Raw genomic sequence first — 17179 nt, 5'->3', positions numbered from 1 at the left:
GGAGATGCATACCCCATCCCTCCTGGATCTGTCACTGATTCATTAGTTTATCAATATCAAAAATAACATTGGATCTAAGAATTTTTGTACTCTCTCATCTATAAAGTTTGTTCTTCTATTAAAAGCTACCTTACGAACAAAAAGCAATATGTGCAACATAAGAAATCCGAAATATAAAAATTTAGTGTTAAGTACGTTGTTCTACTTTTAGTTTACATAAATGTCTATAAAGATGCATTTGTAAACTTAATTCAATCATTTTTTAATATGATATGATACATAGAGTAAACTGGGGTAATTTTGCCACCAAAATCATAAATTAAAAATTACTTGAGAACCAAAAATGCAAATAATGTCTTTTTTTATTATTGTTATTAATATTTTTTTAAACTTTGTAAATTAACAAAAAAAAAAGAATTTTTTTTATTAATAAGAACAGAAAAAAAAGGTAAAACCATTATGCATATTAAAAAAGTTTGCAAATTAAAATACAAGAGTGTTCGCCATTCAATTCACCCGCTTTAACTTTTGCTATGGTTTTTTCCGTTTGTTTTTCGCTATATTTGGTGATAGATCGTCACGTTGGTTTAAAAAGGTTTTAACTGATCCGCGAGTAGTTTTGAGTAAAACAGTGTTAAAAATTGTTATGTTTCTACCATCAAAAGTTATTAAAATCCATCGATAATATTTTTTACTCATGATAACATCAGCATTTGCTATAAGTATTACTATTTTTTATTAAAAAATGTTTAACTCTTCATCACGGCGATTTTTTTTGATTGATTTTCTCCCACTTGCTATGGTTTACGAGATTTTCGGATCCATATGTTACAAAAACGGCCGTGGCGCAGTGGTTAGAGCACTTGCTTTATAAGCAGGAGATCCAGGTTCGAAACAAGCTTTGGACATATTTTCGCGTCACGGTAAGGAAGGAAGCGTGAACTTCCTGGTTAAATACACTTCGGCGGTGCTCTGTGACAAGACCGTTAGGACTTCTTGGGGCATCAAAAAAAAAAAAAACAGTTTATTTTATTTTTACGCGCCAAGTAAATAAGTTTTCTCTAAATAAAAATTCAAAATGGTTTCTGAACCATCATTTTACCGATAAAGTAACCTACTTTCAAACTCGTGGATAGACTCGATCCATGATGCATCTTATGATATAAAAATTCACACATCGGTTCATAATGTGTATATCTAGGATTCCAGGTTACAACATATACCTTCTGATAATTAATGTCGTAAATATATATGCATTTCATTAAAAAACAGTGATTTTTATGTCTATTTTGCTTAAAACTACTATTTAACTGTAATTTAGAAATAAAGTTGTAAACTGGAATTTGAGATCCAAATGAAATTTATCTTTATAAGTAATAACATTGATAGTTAAGGAAACTGTCATTTAGTCTATCAAGCTGATTATTTCTAGTTTTTGTACTGGTTTTTTAAATAAACAAAATTTCAATATCTATATAACTTTTAAAGAGCAGATTTTATAAAAAAACCCATGATATGTATTTACACTTTAATAAAAATTAGAAAAAAAATACATAAAATTATATTTATAGCCCTAATTCAATGCTAAAGATGGTAATTTTTTGCAACTTTTTATTAAAATTCAAAAAATTGCGGACGTTTTGGACCAAATTTCGTATTTCTTAAAAAAAAAAGAATTTTTAAAGCAAAAAAAATCGCCGTGCATAGAAAAATGTAGCTAGAACCTTGTCATAGTGATTTCACTATGACAAGGTTCTAACTGTTGTTTAACGGTAGATGGAAACATGTTAGTTACTTGAAATTTTGTGACTGAAGCAGTTAGTTACTTTAAATTTTGTAACTAAAACAATAATATAATAAAAAGCTAATTTTTATAAATTAGATTATTGTTTCAGTTACAAAACAAGGTTACAACATTTTGTTTACTCTTTTTTTTTTTTTTTTTGTACTGTATTTTTTATTTTATAGGTGAAGAACAAATCGATAGTAATCTCTGTCCTCGAAAGGCATAAACGGAAACGCAGCTTTAACATCTTTTTTTTAAAAGTCTGCAAGTTCCTTTGTACAATTTTGAATCTTTGATTTTACATTCAAAACAGTGGGAGTTGATGGATTTGTTGCTGCATTCTTTCTGTTAGGTTTTTCATTGAACTTGACATTTGCACAGTTCATAGGTTCATTGCAATCATGGCTAGATTTAAAATGTATAATATGAGATATTTGAGTAAATTTTAGAACAGCAACGTTAGAAAAAGGAACTGACTTGTAATTAAACAGCTTCGCTTTTACTGAATAATCCTTGAAGTCATGCGGTTTCATTTGAATGATACGATAAGGACTTTTTCTGTTAACTTGAGAAAATCCATATCGTATCATTCAAATAAAAAAATTCACGGGGAAAAATGACTATAAAAATCAGTTTTCTTCGTTAGCTTTTCGATTTCGCTATGGGCATGATCCACTTCTTGGACGCATTAACGACCTAGAAGGGAGTATTTCATAGTGATTGAGTTAATGTTAGGATTGTCTTTTAAAAAATGTAACACAGCATTTGGTAATATACTGTTCTGATTTTGAGGAACGCAGGAGTCAGACCAAGTAATTAAGTCACTTACGTCGTTTTCCTCTGCCACATCACTCAAAATTTTGCAAAAGGTACTGGCAAGATTATTGCCGCTTTTTCCTGCCATTGATTCAGTCCATAATGATTTGTTTGTTGAAAAATAAGCTGTCATATTATACACGCTTAACTTTCTCAGATAAAAAAGGGAACTAATTTCTGCATGCGGAGTCAAAATTTTTCAAATCAAAACATTTTTGGAGGTCAAAAAGTAAAACTAGAACATTTTTATCGTTTTTTTCTTCAGCACGTTTTTTTCTTCACTTCCTTTTTTAAAAACTTGATGTCTTTCAAAGTTTTCTCTCAATTTTTCAGACATAGTATCAGTGTTTTCAGCAACTTTAAACTTCTCACAAAGGTCGTATCTATCTTTTTGGGAATGAGAAAACCAAGATTGAATTCGGTTGAAAAAATATAGTAGTACATAGATTTTTTTAGTGGCTCAATATTTTTGTTTATACATTTTTCTTTGTAAAGATTATACATTTTTGAAACATTAAGGTGTGACTCAAGGTATTCTCTATTGGTACTTACACGACAGTAATGTGACTCAACTGTTGGAAAAGATTTTATGTGATCCCTAGTTGAGTTGGCATCACTGTGCGCTATACGCTTGCCTTTCATTATTTTACCTCGTAGATCTTGTGCAGGAGGATTTGTTTTAACATCATTGGTGTTAAGGGCTGTGTAAACTGGCTTTTGTGAAATTGGCAGTGTAGTTAAGTAAAATGTTTTGCAAATATGCACTTTTTCTCCTTTTATAAGAAAAAAATATCTATGGGCATACTTTCTTTTGGAAAAAATTTGTTTTTCAGCGTGGTCATCAGTTTCTTTATTTGCATTTTCACTACCATTGTTTTCCTCGTGGTTTCTTTTTAGTCTAGCAGTGGTTGCCGATTAGTCGAAGTAATAAAAAAATGCTTCTTTTCAGTTGCTGAATTTAAGGCATAAAATGATAAAAAATATCGTTTCGCTCATCTTTTGATATTTTCTTAGCACATTCGAACTAACAGTTTGCCAAACAGTTGTTTTTTTTGTTTGAATGATCTTATTTGGTACTTGTTTTCCTCTTCAACTTGTATAATTTTTACCAGCTTGGTATGCCTTTTTTTTTTATTACATCCCCAGGTTTCAGGTTTAGATATTCATTTTCGAAATTTTTTCTTAAACGTTTGTTGAACGTGATCCTTTGAAGAGTAATATTACTTAGTAGATAATAGTATCTCTAGTATATTATTATATACTAATTGAATCATTCTTAAGAGGTTAAAAATGGTTCACTTTGTATATAACAGTAGATTTTAATGTCAAAATCACTTTTTAGATAAAATTTTTATGATAAAAACAAACCATAACTATAGTAAAAAATATTTAAGATTTAGAGGATCATCGAGCGGGACCACTACATATTTCGCTTATTTGTTTGTCACTAGTTCAGCATCATTCGTAGGTTGTACATTCATGTCTATCTCAAAATTATTTTCAGTCTGTGCTACATAAACATTATTGTCATTGTTTCCAGAAGCTACTTCTACAATATTTCGTTTAGAATCTGGTGCAGTTCTGATTAAATTTAAACGCCTCTTCTTCCTGTTTAAACATGTTAACAAGTAAAAATCTTTTTAAACAACTATTCCGAAGCTTATAAATTTATTTTAATATGTAAATGCATGGCTAAAGTCATACAAAAAAGTTGTATTAGGTTACTAACCGTGTACTTAATTCACAGCAGTCTTCGCCGCTTTCACTGGTTGGACCTACAAGTTCATCACTCTAATAACTGTTTTTGATATCAAATGCTACTCTTTCCATTTTCTGTTGATATTTTACTTAAAACAAAAATTAATTCTTTTCAAATTGTCTTTTTTTTACTTTCAAACTTTCAAAAAACACTTTCATAAAAAATTTTTTCAAATCATTTTTTAAATCTTTTTTTTTTTTTTAACTACGCAGCCTGGTTTTTCAAACCATTTTTGGTTGCTTCAAAAACTTTTTTCAAAAAAGGCAAATTATACTTACATTGGCTGCGCTAAGTTTGTAAATTTATTAATGCCAAAACATCATTATTTTAAAATAAAATAATAATTTTAGCTCATAAACCCTCTTTTATTTTGAATTATAATAGTTATTTCTATGCTAATCGAAACCACTGTTTTTTGTTTCCCATTGTGACAGGTGTCAATTTGAGTAACGTTATAAAAAAGATTTTTTTTTAATTTTCAAATAATAGCTTTAATGGTATTTTATTCTACATCGGTGTCAAATTAAAACACTTTTTGTTGATTTTCCGACCCATTTTTTATATTATTTTTGATATAAAATTTTTTTTATTAAATTTTTGATATTAAATTTTTCATAATAATTAGTTAATAAAAACCAGCAAGAAATTATGCAGTTATTGTTAGCTAGAACCTTGTCAAACTAAATATTAGTCAAATAAAGTTGCAGATAGAACTTTGGCACATAAGCCGTTTGCTTGTTTTGCGCTATACCGCTGTAAATTTCAGTTTATTTTGTTCATCATGATTTAAATAGTCTAATAAAATGATAAAGTCAATTTTGGTAAAAATGTCAGTTAGAACCTTGTCAAACCAACGCGACGAGATGTTCTTTTGTAGTTTTGAGGCATTGCTGTTGGTAATTGATCAATTTAATTACTTTTAATTGCTTATAAGACCAATTAAAGTTAATTAAAACATGACTTGAGAAATTAATTACCAAAACAAGAGGATAGAAGAAAATAATATTAGTTATCAAAACGCATCTCTATTTTATTTATTTAATGTAAATAGGGATGCATTTTAATTTACATTTTAGTTTTTTAAATTTTTTGACGGAAATAAATAATTAGATTTATCTAGTTATAGACAATACTTTTTAATAATAATCTCAATACTACCATGTTTTTCTAAAATTCTAGAGAGAACAATGCATAATAAGCTATACAATTATTTTATAAAACATAAATTACTTAATAATAATCAGTACGGATTTAGAAAAGGGCACTCGACAGAGCATGCAGTAATTAAATTAGTTAAAGAAATTTTAAACGGATTTGAAAACAACCAATATACTCTTGGGGTTTTTATTGACCTCTCAAAGGCCTTCGATACTGTGGACCATACTATTCTTCTTTACAAACTTAGAAATTATGGTGTCAAAAATAATAATTATAAATGGTTTTTTTCCTATCTTAATAACCGCAAACAATGTGTATCTTGTGACAAAACCTGTACTAAACTAGAAAACATTTCTTGCGGAGTTCCACAGGGATCTATTCTAGGGCCTTTATTATTTATTATCTATATAAACGATATTTACTTATCTTTTAGTGTATTAAATTTCAATCTTTTTGCTGACGACACTCAGGTTTTTTATACCCACTCAAACATAGAGTCAATCTTTGTCACTATGAATCGTGAGCTTGACAACCTCAATGAATGGTTGAAAGCCAACAAACTATTTCTAAATAAAACTAAAAGCAAATATATTCTTTTTTATAAATCCTCCAAATCTGAAACTTTGCCCCTAAAACTCTCAAATATTTCAATAGAAAAAACTAATTTACAACGGACATTCTGCATTAAATTTTTAGGCGTTTTACTTGACGAACAAATAAGTTGGAAAGACCACATTAATTTAATAGAAAACAAAATTTCAAAGAGTATTGGAACAATGTACAAGACAAGACATATGTTGGATAAAAACTGCTTAAAACTTATCTACTTTTCATTTGTCTATAGCTATATCAGTTATTGTAATATTGCGTGGGCCAAAATTTATCCATCAAAAATAAAGCGTATCTTAAATAAACAAAAACAAGCAAGCCGCCTTATATTAAATGCTAATAAATACACCAGTGCCAATCCACTGCTTATTAAATATTTACAGTATTCTTTTATTCATGTTTAGATTTAAATATCGTATGCTGCTAAATATTTTTGACGACCTTTTTGTTATTATAAATCATAAATATCAAACAAAGCATTCATTGCATAACTATCAGGTACCAAAAACCTTATTAAAACAGTCTAATTTCTCAATAACATACCGAGGGCCACATTTGTGGAACTCATTCCTTCCAATTGAAAGTAAAACTTTTATTTCACTTCAAACTTTCAAAGTTATTTTAAAAAAATAGTTACTTGATTATGACATATCTCAAATTCTATTTTATTTTTAATATCTTCTTTTTTAATTCTTAACTTTTCTTTCGTTTGCTTAAAAGCAAAACATATTTTTTTTTTGCTTATTTATCTAAATTTGTATTTATTTCCTTTTTTTTTATATATATTTTTATGTATGTAAAAATATTTTTTTTTTATGTATAAAAAAATGTAAAATGTTTATTTAAAAGTATTTATATTATTTTATTAATATTGTAAAATTTTATGATTTATGATATTGTAAACGATACAACGGGGCTAGATAATAAGACTTTTGTCTTCTGCCTGCTCCGGTCATATCTTTACTCAAAATATTTTGTAAATAACTTATCATGAAAATGACGAAAAAAATTCTAAAAAAAAAAAAAAAATTAAACAAGAACTTTAAATCTCCTATTTTTTGGAAGATTATTTTTGTCAATTAATTTTCATATCAAGTCTTCAAAGAAATAGGTACTATTTTGATATAAATTGATAAGAAATTTGTTTTTCTTCTAATCGAAATTTAAATCATAAGAGAATCTTTGTCCAATAGTTACGTCATTACATGATTTGGTGGCAAAGTTTCTAATGTAACAAAATTACTCAACTTTATTTTTAAATATGATTTTACATATAATACAAGTTTATTAAAAAACATAAATAAAAAGTCTTTTCCAAAAACAAATTGATATAAAAAAATTTAAATCTTAAATTAATAATTAAAAAAGGTATTTATCTTAGGATATTAAGGTTATTCTTTTGAAAAAAGTTTTTACTGAAAAATATAAAGAAATAAAGATAAGGGTAGATTTGGGTAATATGAGCATAACAAAAGAATTCAAATATGCAAGCAGTGAAGTTCAAGTTGTTTGTATTTTTTAAATTAACGATATGAGGTTGTAATAGAAAGCAATATATTTAGCGTAAATTGTAACCTTTTAGAGCACTTTGTAACTTTCTTACTCTGCGTCAGAGATTTGCTCTGGTTCTGATTCCTGGACAAGTAGGTTATCAACTGGCAACTGATCATAGAAAGACTTATTTTGTTCACTTCCAAATTTTTTTGGCTTCAATAAGTCTTTGAATTTTTCACAAGAAAGTGGCAAAGGGGCTATGTATGCTTGTTTTGGCTTATCAGGCACTTCAAAGACATGTTTAGATCGGGTCAATATTCTCCCTCTCATTGAACCAGAACATGATCTAGACTTGTGGGATGTAACACGCATAGAACTAAATATACCACTCCAGTTTTCCCTATACATAATTGAGTTTATAATACATAATTAGCTTTTGATATTTCAACTTCTCTGAGTGAATGTGTCTTAAATGGACAAACAACTAAAAAGCTTGGCTTTAAAAACTCTGTAAACTTCAGAAACTTTTCTTGTGTCATGTTTATAATGTTTAATGGCTCTGGTTTTTTGCGAGGTGTCTGGAAAACACTCCTCCAATCTTCTGGTGTTTCTGCTGAAAACTTTTGATCAATAATAGCCATATATCTGTCACATTCCGTGTAGGAATGACCTCTAATAGGATATGAAACTGTTATGCTGTCAAATCTTTCTATTTTATGAACTAGATGATAAAAGAAACGCAAAACAGTTTTTGTCCAGTTTTTATTTTGTCCTGCACAGGAATCGCAAAACAATTTGATATGCTTTACATTTTCAGGCAAATGACAATTAAAAAAATCATGAATCATAGAACATACATCATCCAAGCATTTGTTGCCTACGGTTTCATCATAGCAATAAAAAAATACTTTTTGAGTAGAAAGTATGTGAATGTTGAAAGAGTAAAATGACAGTCGCCTGGGGTAGTATACATTTTGAGTTGAAATGCTTGGGCATTTCAGATTTTTTTGAAAATCAAAGCAGATTGCTGCACAGTCTAAAGTTTGCTGAGCTTGTGAACGCGCAGTTCTTTTTCTTTGGTAAAACATTTCAGCTTTCCTTTGATGAAGTTCAAGAGATCCATTTAAAGCATTTTTGTTTCTTAACAAATCATTAGCAACAACAGAGCCAATAGGTACTTGTAAATCTATTGCAACTACTTTTTTATTTGTTAAATCACAAAATGAGCAGGTGTCCTTTCTAGGATATCCAAATGAAATATTAAACTTTGAATTAAGAACTTTATGATAACTTTCATAGGAACACTTTTCTAAAGGATACTTTTCTTTAAAAATGCAGTACATTTTAAAAATATTCAAGTTTTCTAAATATTTAATTTCGTTCTAGCATAATGAGAAGATCGTCCTCGAAATGACTTGACATGCTGCACTATCGTATCAATGCTTTTTTTTTTTAAATGATCATAGAACCTTATAACATAGTTTTTTTATTATGAATTTTCAAATTAAAATAGCTTAGTACTAGAATATCATAAAAATATCTCAAACTCAAAATTTTTAAAAAGTGGACATCTGTGGTTTTACCCGTGTGGTCTTCAATTATATACAGCAACTTTTGATTGGGTATAAGAAACTTTGCAAGCCTAGGCTTCAGACAAACACTTTTTTTAGCCAAATAGTTGTAGTAAGACATTTTTTGCTGAGATAATCGTTTTTGATCTAAAATAAAATTAAAGACAACTAACAAATTTTGGCGCTTGTTTTTAGAAATGATTTTTATATATAAATTTTATTTATATATAAAAATAATAGCCAAAGATATATATATATATATATATATATATATATATATATATATATATATATATATATATATATATATATAAACTTTATAGTAAAAAATTCGGTCTAATTATCGTCTACATTTTTTATTGCTACCAGTAATCATCAACAAAACGACATTCAAATAGTTAAAGGTTACGTCTACTATGAACATAAGGACTATTGAGCAAAGTATCCCAGCAAACATGCCGGTTGCGGACCATTATCTAAAATGTCGCTGCTGGCATTTTAAAAACGGTCCATAGTTGGATTAACCTACAAAATACCGCCGCCGGAATTTATAATGCGGTCCATAGCTCGATTTGCCTACAAAATGCCGACAGAGGCTAGTGCATGTTGGCCCTTTGTCGTTTCTATGCAGAATGCCGAATGCGGCAACTCAGCATGGCGGTCCGATATCTGTAGTGCCTTAACTAGAAAATAAATTGGCGAGAAGTGTAAATTTACTCTTACGCGTGAACTTAAGTTCACGCTGTTTTTTTTTTAATTTGAAATTTGTAAAGTTCAAATTAGAACTTAAGTACTTAAGTAAAGTTTTATTGTAAAGTTCAAATTGTTCATTATTTAAATTGATTGGACACATTTCTATAAGGTAACAAATTTAAGTAAATAAATATAGTTCATATTTTATGGCAACTGAAATTTATTATGTTATTATTTAAAGCCTTCTAATGAAAAAATGTTGGTTTTTAATATTAATATTAAAATTTTAACGTTAAAATTTTATTTTAATATATATATATATATATATATATATATATATATATATATATATATATATATATATATATATATATATATATATATATATATATATATATTAATTGAAAAATTATAAATGGTAATGGGGTATATACCCCATTACCATTTATAATTAAAAAAGTTTACTAAACTTTAGCTTTGTAAATTTTTAGTAAAAAAAATATTTAAATAATGTTACTTATGTATTTCTAAGATCTTTAGTAACTAAAGATCTTAGAAATACATAAGTAACATCTATCTATTTTTTCCTTCATAATAATTTTTTCATAATATTTCAGATGTGCTTAAAGTTCACAAAAAAATTTGTATAGCTTAAACTCAACATAAGGAGAAATTTCTCCTTATGTTGAGAAGTTTCTCCTTGTGTTTAATAATAAAGCATGTACAACTTAGGTTGTACATGCTTTATTATATAGCATGTACAACTTAAGTTGTACATGCTATATATATATATATATATATATATATATATATATATATATATATATATATATATATATATATATATATATATATATATATATGTATATATATATATATATATATATATATATATATATATATATATATATATATATATATATATATACATCTACAAATGCAGCATTAGGCGCAACTGATGACATCTTCTTTGTTTCCCTCATTTTTTATGAAGAATTAAAGCGCACTTTTTTAAAGCAGTAAAGCGCACTTTTTTGCAACTTATGATGTATTTGTAAATATATATATATATATATATATATATATATATATATATATATATATATATATATATATATATATATATATATATATATTTCTTAAATTTGTTTGAGTGGAATCTTAAAACTATACAATAACTACATGATGTTAACAAAACTACTTATTTATCTTTTGTAATGAGTTATTGGACAAAAAGACGAATGGTAGTAAAATATGTCAAGAGGTTCTTAGATGACTACACAGATGATCAGAGAAACATTTTACCAAAAACTGCAGATAATGCAAATCTTCAATTGGTTATTAGTCCTGATATAGCACGAAATCATGTAGTCCAATGTCAAAGCAATGTTTCTACTTATGAAATTGATGCAAACTTAGATTCTATTTTGAACAATTCTGATTGCTATCCAGAATCGTCCGACACTGAATCTTCTGGCGATAGTATTTTACATATTGATTATAATTTAAGATTTAATTTGGCACAATGGTCAATTGAGTTTGGCATTACAGAGAAAGCTTTGTCTTCATTGTTAAAAGTTTTGCAAAATTGGTTTCCAGAGTTGCCAAATGATTCACGTACTTTACGTCAAACAAAATTGGTTATGTCTGTAGACAAAATTTCTGGAGGACAGTATTATCACTTTGGTGTTGAAAGCGGAATTAAGAGTTCTATATCAAATTTAATTTTTTTTAATGATTTAAATTGTATATCTATACAAGTAAATATTGATGGTCTTCCTTTGTTTCAAAGTTCTAATGGTCAGTTTTGGCCAATATTGGGTTTAATTGAGTATCATCAAAACAATATTCAGAAAAACAAATCTCCATTTATAATTGGTTTATTTTATGGTAAAAGTAAACCATCAAACTGCAACGAGTTTCTAAAAAAGTTTGTTGAAGAAAGTAAAGCACTTTTACTTTCTGGAATTGTTATCTGTGGAAAATTATACAAATTTAGTATATCAGCTGTTATTTGTGATAGTCCAGCACGAGCATTTGTAAAAGCATGCAAAGGGCATGGAGGATATTTCGGATGTGATAAGTGCTGCCTAAAAGGTTTTTATATAGGAAGGGTAACCTTTCCTATTTTAGGTGCTAAACTTCGAACAGATCAGTCATTTTTTAACATGACTCAAAAAAAACATCACAATGGGGAGTCTGTTCTTTTGGAACTTGGTATTGGAATGGTAACACAGTTTCCTCATGACTATATGCATCTTGTCTGCTTGGGAGTGGTAAGAAAGTTGCTTTACATATGGTTGAAAGGTCCTTTGCATGTTAGATTAAGTGCAAGAGATTCAACACGACTTTCTGTTCGATTGGTTGGTGCTTCCAAGTATATACCAAAAGAATTTGCTCGTAAGCCTAGGGCTGTGTCTGAATTTGAAAGATGGAAAGCAACCGAACTCAGACAGTTCTTGTTATATACTGGTGTTGTATACTTAGCAGATATACTAAATGAAGCCATGTATAAAAACTTCTTGTTATTATCTGTTGCTATGAGAATTTTATTGTGTCCAAAATTATGTTTACATCATGCTGTCAGTGCTGATACTTTTCTTAATCTGTTCATAAAACATACCTCAGATATATATGGTCCAGAAATGATAACTTATAATGTGCATGGACTTTCACATTTGTGCCAAGATGCAATCAAGTATGGACCTTTAGACAACATATCTGCGTTTCCATTTGAAAACTATCTTGGTCAGCTGAAAAAGTTAATACGAAAGCCAAATTTTCCATTACAACAGGTAAAACGAAGATTGCATGAAAAAAATTTATTAATACTAAAAGCGGTTGAATTAAAGTATCCTATATTAAAACAGCAGCAGAATGTTAGGCTTCCAAACGATATTACAGATATTGAATCTCAGCATAAGCAAGTGATTTTAAGAGATTTTTGTATCAAGTGTACTGTGGGTGACAGTTGTTGTCAATTGAAAACTGGTGAAATTATTTTTGTGCAAAACATAGTTAAAAAATATGGAAAAGATGGTGATATTTTAGTTTTATACAACACATTTGAAAGCGTAGAAACACTTTCACATATCCTTGGAACTCATCATCCGTTGGCATATACTTAGTTTGTAATTTATCAGACAATACAAAGTCTTGCTCTATTGGTAACATTGATAAGAAGTATGCACTTTTGCCTTACAACCAAAAATATGCTGCACTCCCACTTTTGTATTTTTAAAAGCTTTTTTTGTCTATGTAATGGATTATTTATAAGTTCAAAATATATTTAAAATTAATTTGTATTTTGTTTCAAATTGTATTTTTTTAATTAATAATTTAAAAAACATTTAGTTTCACTAAATTATGCAATATATTATAAGTTAATTAAGTCTAATGTCAAGAAGAAAATAAGCAGGCACTAGAGTTATTGTATACCAGGTTTTATAAAAAAAGCTGCTCATTGCTTGCTATTATAGAATGTATTTTTAAATATTAATTACTATTTGATTTGTTTGTAGATTGTTTAGTTTTTTTTACTAATAACATTTAAATCATAAATAAATATTTGTTTAGCAATATATTCATTCGACAGCAATGAATCTTTTTTAATATTTACTCATCAGGATTAGGGTTAGCCGTAATACCTTAACCCCTAACCCTAACCCAGTAGTGTTTTTGATTTTTAGAAAGAAAGAAAAATGAAATACCTTGTTGTATCATTTCTCAACGAACAAGGTTCAATGTATGTTATACCAGACAATTGGTTAGTGGATGATTGTTCATGCTATTGGCCACAATATGTTAGTGATGCAAGAATTAAAAAATCAAGAAAAGCCGGGGAGATCCCAGATGACACCTGGTCAAAGGACACTATTTCCATCATGTATAGAACAGGTATAATCTTTTAAAACTTTTTTTTTCAGAAAGTAAGAGATTTGTATAATTAGTGGGCAAACTAAGTTAAACCATCTTCAGATAATATTAAAACCACCTCTCGAATATTTATGAAATTAAATAAAATTATTTATTATTCAGAAACATATGAAAAAGCTTGTAAAAAATTGGTGGTTGCGCAAGATACTTCAGATTTACAAACAGAAGATGAAGAGCATAAGACACAAAGCCGCCAAAAAAGGTTTATGTTTTAACAGTTTTTTGATTTTATGGAAATAGTTTTAATGATGTTTTTCTCTTAATATTCATTTTCTTACTTGAGAATTGTTTATTTTTATTATTTTTTACTTATTTTTTTATTACCTTTTTGTCTAGTTTTTTGTTTGTTTTATCTAGTTTCAATAGAATTTCTGCACAGTTTATAAAACTAGAATTTAGTAGATAAGAATTTCTTGTATTTAATAAAAAATTCTCATTTCTAAAACATTAACTTATTTTCTGCATTAACTTACTTTTTTTTTCCAGAAAGAACGATTACTGGTATTATGAGGACGAGAGTGATAATGACACAAATAAATTTAATAACAGCTATAAGCAAAGCAAAGCTAAGATGACAAAGTTATTGAAGAGACACATTCTACCTGAAGCTCCTAAGATATCATTGGCAATACCAAACCAACTGGTTCGAAATGATATACTTACTAATAGAGTAACTTCTCCAGGTTTATTATCATCTTCACCAAATAATAATACAGATCAATTGTCATCAGTAACAAATTGTCAATTCAATTTCGAGAAAGCAACACAACCCATATTTAAAAAAAATACATTTAATGATCCTGTCGTTCCTTCTGCATCTTTGAACATTTTGCCAACTGATATAACATCATTAGTAAATGTTGTTATGGAGATCAAAGTTTGCTTGAAAGATCTTTAACGTCAAACTGAAATTAATACAAAATTGCTGCAAAGTTTAACTGCGGGGGAAAATGATAAAGGAATTTTTGATAAGCTATACTTACCTCTTAACGACTTAAAAGAGCTGAATACACTTGAAGAGCTCATACAGAACGATAAGACAGTATTTTCAAACTTAGTAAGTAAATTGTTTTAAATATTAATAAACATAATAAAATATTTTGCTACAAAGTATTTCCAATCTTTATATATAGGTTATTGCTGTAGCTAGCAAAGGCGGATACAACCTGAAAGATGCTGTAAGAAGAATGTCTGCTTCTCTATTTACAAATCAACTTTGTTGTCAGCTTAATTGGACCGGTGGTCAACGTAAAGGAAGTGAAGCTGACCTTAAATTGGATATAAAAAATAAATTTGGATTAAAAGAATCGCAGTGTAGGCGTGTACTTGAAAGTGAGTTGATTTTTGTTTATGCAGGTATATTAGCATGCCTTTCTGAGAAAATGTCATTTGTTTTGTCGGAGATAATTTTATAGGTTATAAAATAATTGTAAACTTGCTATTTTTATTTTAAAATCTCTTACGCGTATGTTTATTTTAAGGAGCCGTGCTAAGGAATCCGCCTACAAGTACAGTTAGTGAGTGTGATTTTCAAAAAGAAATTGTACGATTTTTACGAGGAGCGCCAGACCGAATTGTTAAAAGAAGAACTTTTATCGAAAAGAGAAGAGCTGATATCGACAATGATGACGAACCGCAAGAATAAATTTTATATCTTAATAATAGCATTATTTTAGTTTCATGACTAATTTTTTACTATTTTATTCGAATTCGCTCCCTCGAAGTGCAAAAATGCTATAAAATTAGTGCAACATACAATGTTGACCAACATACATTGTTGCACCGCGAGGTGCAACAATGCTATAAAATTAGTGCAACATACAATGCTGCTTTGCCGCCGAAGAACCGCCATAGGAGCTATAAGAAAAGTAAGCAGTGGTACAGGCACGGGGCGCCAAAGCTGGGCCAGCATATTTAGCCGACGCCGGGAACGCGGTGGTCCAAGGAAGGTTTGTTTTCGGGGATTCTGCCGGTTCGATGATGGCCCATCAGTGGCTTGTGGATGGTGGGCCGCCATAGAACCGATGAGCAAAATGCAGCGGCACCGGCACCGGACGCCAGCGTCGTGCCAGCATATAATGCCGACGGCGGCAACACGGCGGTCCGATAAAGGCATGTTTGCTGGGTATATTAAAGAAGTTGCGTGAAATCAAAATGCAATAGTTCACAAAACATATTATACCAACAGACTTTCCAAAAATTTTTCGATCAAATGGATTGGCGACTGTTGACTGGTCATGCTATTCTGTTATACAGTAAAGTTATACGGTTTACGGCGAGCAAAGATGGCGGCTTAATTGGGCATCAATTTACTTTTCTTTTAATCCGTGGTTAACAAAGCAATCACCAAAGAAAAAAGAATAAAGAACATAGTCAATATGTTCATAATTCAATATATTCAGTTGTTGAAGATGTTTGAAAGTTGTTGTTTTTCGTTTTCTAATTGTTGTTTTCTGGCAAATTTTTTTGTTTTGTTTTTTTTGGTAAATTTGAACAGAATTGTTTCTGATTTGAATTTAATAAAATAAAAAGAACTTGATCATAATAAAGTAAAAGAAGAAATAATGGAAATTACATTGAAAAATATAGAGAAATTAATTACAAACAAACTCGAAGAACAAAAAAAGAGTATTTGAAAAGAAACGGAGCGCCTGTTAAAAGATCAAGAAAAAATTTTTACGGGTATAATGAGTGCAAATTTAAAAATACTCACTAAGCGATTAGATAAAATTGAAAAAGAAGTAGACACTAACAAATCGAAAGTCTTGTGCATAGAAAAAGACCTACGCGATTTTAAAGAAAGTTTTAACTTTCAAGAAATAAGCATCACGGAAAAATTAAATAAGATCACGAATCGTTATGAAAAAGAAATAAACAATTTAAATAAAAAGGCATTAGATCTAGAGAACCGGTCTCTATGAAAACACGGGATATATGAAACACCAAATGAAAATTAGGCTGAGTGCGAAAATGTAGTAAAGGAAATGTTCATAAACCAACTAAAAATTAAAAATGATATAGTTATAGAAAGAGCTCATAGAATAGGCCCACCTAAAGAAGATAAGAAACCAAGAACTATTGTCCCAAAGTTGTTAAATTTTCAAGACAAAACAAAAATACGTAATGCTACAAAAAACTTGCGAGGAACAGGGATTTATGTTAATGAGGATTTCGTTAAAGAAACGATCGAAAACCGAAAAAGCTGTGGGATCAAGTCAAAAAGCTGCGACTCGAAGGTAAGTATGCAGTTATAAAATATGATAAAAATTTTTCTAGAGAATTTCGTAAATGAAGTAAATGTGTACGTTCTTAAAAAGAACTCCTTTTTAATTTATTTGTTATAACTAATCATTTAAA

The 17179-nt window shown here is 28.8% G+C and overlaps 1 protein-coding gene across 1 annotated transcript; it reads left to right on the top strand.

Moving 5' to 3' along the window:
• The first annotated feature begins 9948 nt into the window (after positions 1 to 9948).
• On the top strand, positions 9949 to 15503 carry LOC136082221 (uncharacterized). The gene is made up of 6 exons (XM_065800758.1): positions 9949 to 10055; positions 13576 to 13783; positions 13925 to 14024; positions 14309 to 14879; positions 14956 to 15154; positions 15304 to 15503. Exons 2-4 carry the CDS (start codon positions 13588 to 13590, stop codon positions 14718 to 14720), a joined length of 708 nt encoding a protein of 235 aa, XP_065656830.1. The 5' UTR covers positions 9949 to 10055; positions 13576 to 13587; the 3' UTR covers positions 14721 to 14879; positions 14956 to 15154; positions 15304 to 15503.
• The last annotated feature ends 1676 nt before the right edge of the window (positions 15504 to 17179 follow it).

The sequence above is a fragment of the Hydra vulgaris genome, chromosome 07 (genome assembly GCF_038396675.1).
Source record: "Hydra vulgaris chromosome 07, alternate assembly HydraT2T_AEP".
NCBI lineage: Eukaryota > Metazoa > Cnidaria > Hydrozoa > Anthoathecata > Hydridae > Hydra > Hydra vulgaris.
The sequence above is the reverse complement of the archived record's forward strand: the minus strand, read 5'-3'. Positions and strand labels throughout refer to the sequence as shown.

Bases quoted from the DNA above. Each gene is read 5' to 3' on its own strand.
- LOC136082221 (XM_065800758.1), top strand. From the start codon at position 13,588: ATGAAATACCTTGTTGTATCATTTCTCAACGAACAAGGTTCAATGTAT. The intron at 13,784-13,924 runs GTATAATCTTTT...TTTATTATTCAG, and splicing joins TTCCATCATGTATAGAACAG to AAACATATGAAAAAGCTTGT. The intron at 14,025-14,308 runs GTTTATGTTTTA...TTTTTTTTCCAG, and splicing joins ACACAAAGCCGCCAAAAAAG to AAAGAACGATTACTGGTATT.